General features: G+C 42.7%; 1 protein-coding gene across 1 annotated transcript; it reads left to right on the top strand.

Annotated features, from left to right (window-relative positions):
* The first annotated feature begins 1804 nt into the window (after window positions 1-1804).
* Window positions 1805-8576, top strand: LOC121711292 (cytochrome P450 4V2-like). The gene is made up of 11 exons (XM_042094757.1): window positions 1805-2275; window positions 2533-2645; window positions 3547-3632; window positions 3961-4151; window positions 4558-4627; window positions 4892-5018; window positions 5120-5293; window positions 5610-5712; window positions 5991-6125; window positions 6653-6832; window positions 7950-8576. The coding sequence occupies exons 1-11, from the start codon at window positions 2092-2094 to the stop codon at window positions 8111-8113; spliced, it is 1527 nt and encodes a 508-aa protein (XP_041950691.1). The 5' UTR covers window positions 1805-2091; the 3' UTR covers window positions 8114-8576.
* Window positions 8577-9244: the final 668 nt, after the last annotated feature.

Consider the following 9244-nt stretch of genomic DNA (forward strand, 5'->3'; position numbering starts at 1 on the left):
GATAATGTCTGATAAATTACAGACACATCAAAGTCACACAATGAGTTGTTTGGGTTGTGTGGTTCTGCTCTGTCTGTATGCTGTATGCCCTGTTCTGTAGCCTATTAAAACAGAGCCAGTAGGCTATAGCATCAGGGCCACTGCATTTCACTCATGGATCACACCAAATATTCTAGAGCAGGGATGGGCAACTGGATCAATCATGCTAACTTTTTGATGCTAATGTAACAGACTGTGAGACAATGTCTGATAGCTGCAGTCCATAAATGACATGTTTTAGCTTATACTACTGCAATTTCGTGAAGTCACTGATGCATATTTCCCTTATTTAAACACTTTAAATGATTGTTCCAGATGATCCAAACATGTTGTCCCACATTATCAAACACATTTGATAATTAAATCAATAAGACAATCAATTAAAACAATACAATTAAAACTGTTTTTCAACACAACACATTTGGTGCATATTGTCTCTTGTACAGATCATTAACATAAATCAATAACAAGAAATTCTCATTCTCAAAACACATTCTGCACTCTAATGCACATGCATCCATACTGGTAAACACACGTGGCAAAAATGAATAATAATGAATAGAAATAGACATACACATGTTAATGATTAAACACAACCACTCAAAATTGATTTCACTTGTTTCAAATGATGTGACAAAACCAATACGGTAAGCCAGTTCAGAGAGCAGAGTAGAGCAGAGCAGATTAGAATGGATAGAAGAAACTATGTGAGAGGACGAGGACGAGTGCATATGCGAGGTGGGGGACGAGGAGGAAGGGAGGAGGGCAAGAAAGAGCATTTTTATTGGACACTGTAGTACAGTGCATTGCAGGCTGTATACTGTACAATACTGTAAATAAATCATATGGCCCTGAACATTGTGCTTTCCATTTGTTTACAGTACTGACTGCTCAATAGATTTTGACTAGTTGCAAGTTCATATCAACAAAGAACAAGAATCAAAGGACAACTTTGTGAGATGCAGGGTAGCCTACGGTAAAAATAGGGGTACAAGGAGGAGGAAGAACAAAAAATGCAAAGAGCAAAGCAAAGTACTTGATGTTTTCGTTCATCAAAAGACAATGACGGAAACATATGAAATTTGTTTTGAGATTAAAAATGACCTTCTCCCTGAGAACTATATGTTTTGAACAATGTGTTTTCTATTTTCTGGTGTATTGTTTACTGACTGCTTGATAGTGTATATCATTTTGATCACTTTGTTTATGATTAAAAGAAACACATTAACACATTACACATTAAAATAAATTGTGTTTTAGCAATTGAGAAAAACTGTAAGCAATCCTATTAGCAGTTATTTTCACCATCTGAAAACAGGGCCATTTATTCAAAATTGTTCCCTGAAATCCTGAGTGCTTCTGGTCTAAACGGTGAGAAGCAAAAATCTCTGTCCAGCTGGTCTTTAGTGTGCTGTGCATAGCGCAGTGGGTATGGGATTGAGATGGAAAGCGCTCCACTGGAAAGCACACGAAACCTGGACACTCTGAAGCTCTGCCGCTTCATCAGGGCCAGTTCCGCGTCAGTTCCTTACCAGTTCCGTGCCAGCACCTTGTTTTGGTATGTGTACCTCAAACAAATCCAGAGTTCATTTGCCTCGGATTTCTGCTTTGTCATTCAGCTGGACAGGTCTGGCAAATGAGAGGGAGGGAGAGGGAGGAGGGGAAGGTAAGAGAGAGAGGGGGAAAGGAGAGGCAAGAGAGAGAGAGGGGGGAAGAGGGAGAGAGAGAGGGAGAGAGAATGGTAGACAAATCATTTTTCATGCCACAGATGGTTCGGGCAGGTTTATTTTCATTGTTGTTATTGTTGATAGAAACTCTCATCCGATATATACTGTATTGTTCCCACAGCTTGTTAATGATCCAATTCCAAGGCCAACGTTCACCTGCAGATAACCTACATTTGCTGGCTCGTAAATTGAACAACCCAGTAAACGGCTTGTGCGTGCATGACTTTCGAACAGAGTAGGTGAGTTAAGGCCAAAGTTCACATCTAAAGCAGCTCTCGGCATATTTCAGGACATTAGACTGGTCCGTCAAGCCATCTGCTCAAAAATGACAGTGTTGTTAGGGTTGTACGCTCTGAGCTATATGCTGTGCTCTCTCCTTCTGGCTTACCTCACATACGAGCCACTTAAGCGATATGTGCACAAATGGAATGAGATGAAGCCAATTCCAGGAATGCCGGGCGCGTACCCGATCATTGGCAATGCTCTGCAGTTCAAAGCTAATGCAGGAGGTAAGGTGCTAATGGATTTGTCTAGTCTCATTTACTACAAAGGCTCTGATACCCAAAAAGGGAATACTTACTTTTGAATTCAATTTCAATTTAATTGTACTTATAGAGCGCCAAAACATTACACACGACTTTTAAACATTGCAGCAAATTTTAGAAAAAAATATTACAAAGGTTTTAGAAAGAAATATTAATGGCAGAATAATAGTTGATTGTAGAGCATTGCAGCACAATAGTAAAGTTTTGTTTTTGTGTTACAGATTTCTTCAACCAGGTTATTGAAGGCACCAATGAATTCAGACACCTCCCACTTGCAAAAGTATGGCTTGGACCTGTGCCTGTGGTTGTTCTTTTTCATGCCGAAACCATTGAGGTAAATACTTTTGGGGTATTTTGAAGTGATCAGTTGTTACATGTAACTGCTTATTAGGGATTCTTATATAAATCAGTAAATGGAGCAGGACCTAAATACTTGTCAGACATGCTTCAGCAGTACACACCTTCTCGTCCTCTCAGGTCCCAGGTGAAAAACCTGCTAGTAAAACCTACAGTTAGAACTAAACATGGTGAAGCAGCTTTTAGCTGCTATGCGGCTCAGCTGTGGAACCAACTTTCGGATGACATTAAAAAGGCCCCAACTGTAGCCAGTTTTAAATCTGGACTTAAGACCAAACTGTTCTCAGACGCTTTCTGCTAACTGTGCCGAGTTACAAATTCTGAATCTGCCTCGATAATTATTCTACTTTGTCTTTTATTACTTTTTTTACTACTTTTGCCTTTGTTTTTGCTTACTAATTATTCTTTATTTTTAAATGATTTTATCTTGTGTTTTATGTTTTCCTTTTATTATGATCTTTACCTTTTAACTATTCTTTGACTATATTGCCCTTCTATGCTTTTATTTGTTATTATCGTTTGGTTTTGTTTATGTAAAGCACATTGAATGACCTCTGTGTATGAAATGTGCTATATAAATAAACTTGACTTGACTTGACTTGACTTATAGGACTGATCCTTGCATGGTTGCAACTAAAGACCTTTTTAAAGTCTTTAGGACTCTTAGCTGCACATGTACAGTATTGTCATGTTTACAGTATGTCAGAACATGTAAGCAATGCATGTAAGGGGTTGGGGTGTGTGTTGTGTGTGGATATTTTCTGCCATAGTAAATAATAGCCTAAGCGCCATTTTTATGTTTGCCAGTGGGCTGCAATCAGTTCTTGTAATTGCATGTGCTGTCCAAAACGTAATGCCCCATCCTTCTTTTCTCTAAGGGAGTCCTTAGCTCGTCCAGGCACCTCGACAAATCATTCTCCTACTCGTTTCTGGAACCTTGGCTCGGGACAGGATTGCTCACCAGGTAGGGGCTCACTCTCGTCATGCTTACCAGCAAGGGCCAACAAATCTAAACATGACGTCCTTAAGCTCTGCATAGTGCAGATACGCTTGGCCTTCGAACTACGGCGTCCTAGAATGACCAGTGAGTGCACAACATACAGGTGTTTGTTATCCAGCTTAAGCAGACACTAAACAAATAAATGATTGGCCCACACAGCTCTTGGCTTGCGTTTATCACTCCTCTCTGTTCTGAGCAGGCGACAGCAGTCACACACACACACACACACACACACACACACACACACACACACACACACCCTTGGTATTTGTCTCCCCTCTCACCATGGCAGCACGGGTGACAAGTGGCGCAGTCGGCGCAAAATGCTGACCCCCACGTTCCACTTCTCCATCCTGCTGGACTTCCTGGAGGTGATGAACGAGCAGGCCGAGGTGCTGGTCAGCAAGCTGCAGAGACACGTGGGTGGGCCGGCCTTCAACTGCTTCAGCCTCATCACCCTCTGTGCTCTTGATATTATATGTGGTGGGTACAGTATGTGAGTGTGTGTGTGTTTGTGTGTGTGTGTGTGTTTGTGTGTGTGTGTGTGTGTGTGTGGGGTGTGTGTGTGTGTGTGCGTGTGTGTATACAGTAAGTGTGTGTGTGTTTGTGTGTGTGGTGTGTGTGTGTGTGTGTGTGTGTGTGTGTGTGTGCGTGTGAGTGGTGGTTAATTAGGAAAGTCTCCGCCTTTACCAGGTGTGTACTAGAAAATAAATTGGTTCCATAATAAGTTGGCCAGAGGGCCGGTAATGGAACAGAGAGGGCTAGTAAGTAACAATGTTTACGCCTTCGTGTTCATTAGGATCATAAAATGCAGTGATGGAATTCACATCTAAGGAAACACATCAGACTGTGTCTATGGAACTGACAGACTGTATTTCTTTTCTCTCAGAGACTGCAATGGGTGAAAAGATCTACGCGCAAAATAACTCAGAGTCTGAATACGTGCGCAGTGTTTACAAGTGAGTCATATTCTCCCTTGAGTAGAAATATGTTGAAATGTCCAAACCTTTTATAAGGCTGAGAAGTATCAGAGTGGTAATACCTTCTGCATTTTCCTTAATTAAATGTACTGTCTAGCTGCAATGATTAATCAGTAAAGAAATGCCATAACTGAAAAAATCTAAAATCATTTATATTCTTTGTTCATGCACAATAGAAAGTTAACTTTTGGTCTGACGTCATATGAAAACTGTTTTAACTATATCTAAATGGCTCTATGGCAGGATGAGTGACATCGTCAGCAGAAGACAGAGAGCCCCGTGGTTATGGCCTGACTGGGTCTACAACTTGCTGGGCGAGGGAAAAGAACATCAGCACTGCCTCAGGATCCTGCACACCTTTACTAAAAATGTGGCTATTTATCTACTGAAGTAAAAACAAAGTAAAAACAAAAACACTGATGACACATTGGGTTTGAATGTGGTGAATGAAATTGTTTTGGTGATGCACAGGTGATTAAGGAGAGAGCCGAGCACATGACCGGTGTGGAGTCGGACAGCGAGCCGGACCAGGGAGGCAGGAAGAGACACGCTTTCTTAGACATGCTACTGAAAACCACCGATGAAGATGGCAACTACTTAAGCCACGAAGACATACAGGAGGAGGTGGACACCTTTATGTTTGAGGTAAACGCCATTACACTGCACACCTATACACTTACTGTAGAGATCTCCCTGTCCACTGAGTGCTGTTTAATTGGTTTAGCCAAAACGGAAAAACACAACTTACTATATCAGTTACAGTATAAACTTACTATATCAGGCAAACTATATCAGGTATAAAGTTCTCTACAGTAGAATAGAAGATATGTTATTTGTATACATTCTCCCAAGACAGACAGACATGGGCATACTGTTATATATTTAATCAGCCACAGTCAAGACTTGTAGGGATGTAATCTGGAGAAGAGCAAAGACACATTGGCATTTTGTTCCATGTCAGGGTCACGACACGACTGCAGCCTCCATGAACTGGGCTCTGCACCTGATTGGCTCCCACCCAGAGGTGCAGAAGAAGGTACACCAGGAGCTAGACGAAGTATTCGGTACGACATGGCTTTTACAATCATCAGCCCGCTCCGAGTCATGATTCAAGAGTCATTATAATGCTAATAAGGATGATGACACACACACACTCCACTGAACGTGAAGCTTGGTGTGTGTGTTCTTTTATTGCCTGTTGGTATATTGAAATAAGCTCAGTCACAGTGGCATCAAAGACCAACTGTGTGATTTGAATGTGACTAGTGTCTCGTTCGGTGGCTGCCCTTATGTCCTCTCTGTGCTGTGACCTTGACCCTGGTCGGTCCAATCTGCTGTGCAGGGTCATCAGACCGTCACGTGACCGCTGAGGACCTGAAGAAGCTGCGCTACCTGGAATGTGTCATCAAGGAGACCCTGCGCATCTTCCCGTCCGTGCCCTTGTTTGCGCGAAGCATCTGCGAGGACTGTCACATCAGTAGGCGGCAGCAGACTATCACTGCACTATTCACACCCTCTCTCTCTCTGTCTCTCTTTCTCGCTCTCCTTCTCTCTCTTTCCTTCCTGCTCTCCAAATGCAAAAAATAGAGAGAGAGAGAGAGAGAGAGGGAGGAAGGGAGGGGATGTGCCAGGATCACAAAGACCCTGGGCAGTTTGAAGTCACTTTCATTATTTGCATCTCAGTGAAACAGCAGACGTCAGACCTTCTATTTTTATCTGCCAATGTCAGATTATGAGTAGCTTTGCGCACATGTCCCACAAAGTTACAAGCCTTCGCTTGATTCCTTGATTGGAGTCTGGGAGCATGTGGAATAACGATTGATGTTGTGCATCCTCCATGTTGCGTTAGCTGCAAATAGCTGGCTTTTTCTGTCATTCCTATCATGGATGTTTGTTTTCCGCTGTTGTTGAAGATTATAAGGATGCCAATAATGCTTGCGTGCAGTGCGTAGGAGAATGCCGGCGCGTGTAATCATTGGGGTTTGTTGAATCTTCTTACTGCAGATGGGTTTAAGATCCCTAAAGGGGTGAACGCTGTCATTATCCCCTACGCCTTGCATCGGGACCCTCGGTACTTTCCGGAACCCGAGGAGTTCCGGCCGGAGCGGTTCCTGCCGGAGAACAGCCTCGGCAGACACCCTTATGCGTTCATCCCCTTCTCCGCAGGCCCAAGAAACTGCATTGGTGAGTTGACCAATAGTGACGACCTGTAGTGGGCCCCTATATAGCTACTGTCGGTGTTTATCCCAACATCTTGTTTTTATTTAGTTCACTTCATATTGTGCTTATTAGAGGCTGAGGCATTTGATTTTCTTTCATGTCGATTCAAGATTGTTTGTGTAGGTAGGCTATACAGGTTGAAAAAGTTTTAATTTCCCTAATTTGACAATCAGTTAGCCAAACACATTTCATTTGAAAAAGCAACCTGGTCAATCGCTAACAACTAAGTGCAACTACAGCTCTATAGACACATCCAAAAGGGCATGCTTTTGCCTGTTAAGGCTACAGTATGTGTTTGTTTTTGTTATCTTGTGGGTCATATTGACTTTTCTATGCTGCGCTATGGGCCAACTAAGGCTAAGCAATGTTGGGGCTATGTGAGGACTGAGGAGTCTATTTTACTACACCATAAAGTTATCATGTCCTACTAAACCCCACAATTATTCTTATAATGATTCCCGCATTCTTATCCCTCGGCGCACAATGTGTTTCATGTGTTTACAACATTGAAATGTCCCCGTGTGAGGAAATATAGGGTAGAGGCTTCCAGTTAGGCTATTGACTTTTTTTACCATTTAGTCTGTGCATCGGCGCAGCCTACGACAATGCAAACTAGTGACAGCTGTTGTCGCGGTAAGCTTATGCTCCTGTCTTTAAATAGGCACAGTGTAGACTAGGCCTACTTGCTATGTCGCTTGATTTTCTGTAATAAATGCAGCCTGTAGAATAGGCAAACCCACACCGGTTGTGGCATCAATTTCGCTTCTAAAATGCAACAGTGTAGTATGAGAGAGAGAGTGCCTGTTTCGGGCTATTTAATTTGCAGCATATCATGACAGACGAGCTCCCATTGTGAGCGCACTCTACAGACCAGCGGCATCTTTAGTAGCATTTACTTTCTTATTTTCTCCAGCAATCAGTACAAATAAGCATTGTTAAATGCAACAATTTAGCATGATACTGAAGATTTGGCCAAAGGTGACTGACCGCACCCCAGCTCCCTCCGCTTATGCGTGTGTGTGTGTGTGTGTGTGTGTGTGTGTGTGTGTGTGTTCTCTGACCATTCCCTGGTGGTCTGCAGGACAGCGCTTCGCCATGATGGAGGAGAAAGTCATTCTTGCGTCGGTGTTGCGCCGCTTCAAGGTGCTGGCCTGTCAGGATCGAGAGGACCTTCGGCTTCAGGGAGACCTGATCCTGCGGCCGGAGAGCGGCATCTGGATCCAGCTGCAGAGGAGCTCCATCTAGAACCAGTCCCAGCTGACCAGGACTCTCATGGACTGGGGCTGTGGACTGTATGTCAACGAAAAACTGGTACCATCACCCACCCCCCTTAGATGGAGACTGTATACCAGACATGATGCAGTTCTGTAATGTGATGTGGATCGTGAAAACATCAATGAAAATGTTTCCTATTTTAACTTTGAATTGATGGTAATAACATTTACGTGCTATGAAATAACATTAATTTATTCAACTTTGCAAGCATGTGATAACACAACTTAGGGCCAGGCAAATCCTCCATGTTATGTTCCTAAACAAAGCTGGTCCCTTGAAAATGTCCAAACTGCAGACAGATTTCAGAGGCTGTCCAGGGAATTATTACCACTGCCAAGGAGGTTTTGTTTTTAGTCTAGTGTCTTGATTTGTCTGTCAGCAGGATTATGCAAAAACATAAAAAATAAATAAGACCCGGTCCATTTTCGTGAAACTTTGAGGGGTGTGGCATGGGCTGAGACAGAACCCTGAACTCTTGGAGCTGATCAGAATCACGGTGCGGATCTTCAAATGATTTATCTCTCTCTGTTAACATCGTGAGATGTCTGTGGAGGAGGCCTGGGCTATCAGGATGGTCTTTCCCGGTATTATCTGGTTTTCTTGGCCCAGACTTAAAGGAGCCGTACTGTATGTAAGAAAAATATTTCAATTAATCATAAAATGGCCCTGATATTTCACTAGACATGAAGAAATCATGTTCATTTCAAATACTTATATCACTGACAACAGTAGTCCGGCCAGGATATTGTCATTTAAAAAGTGAAGTTGCAGCCCTCAACTGATGTTGATGTTGTGTTTTGTCATGTCATGTTGTGTTTTGGCCTGATGCGCCACCCTCCACCTATCTACTAATCACGAAGTCAGTAGTGTTTTGCCATCCGAATTGGCAACCTCGAGTCAGGGGGGAGGGAGAGGGGATACACCGCTCTTCAGTATTTTGAAAGTGATTGCAGTACCAGTTTTGGCCACAATCTTACATATGGTTCCTTTAACAAACTCATAAGCTCATGCTTGGCTTAAAGCTGCAGTTGGCTCATGATCATATTCACTGAAAGCGACACTATGCTCCGATAGAACAACATAAATCAGCCGGTTTTAGAA

Source organism: Alosa sapidissima, chromosome 6 (genome assembly GCF_018492685.1).
Source record: "Alosa sapidissima isolate fAloSap1 chromosome 6, fAloSap1.pri, whole genome shotgun sequence".
NCBI classification, from domain to species: domain Eukaryota; kingdom Metazoa; phylum Chordata; class Actinopteri; order Clupeiformes; family Clupeidae; genus Alosa; species Alosa sapidissima.

Bases quoted from the DNA above. Each gene is read 5' to 3' on its own strand.
- LOC121711292 (XM_042094757.1), top strand. From the start codon at position 2,092: ATGACAGTGTTGTTAGGGTTGTACGCTCTGAGCTATATGCTGTGCTCT. The intron at 4,628-4,891 runs GTGAGTCATATT...GCTCTATGGCAG, and splicing joins TACGTGCGCAGTGTTTACAA to GATGAGTGACATCGTCAGCA. The intron at 6,833-7,949 runs GTGAGTTGACCA...GGTGGTCTGCAG, and splicing joins AGGCCCAAGAAACTGCATTG to GACAGCGCTTCGCCATGATG.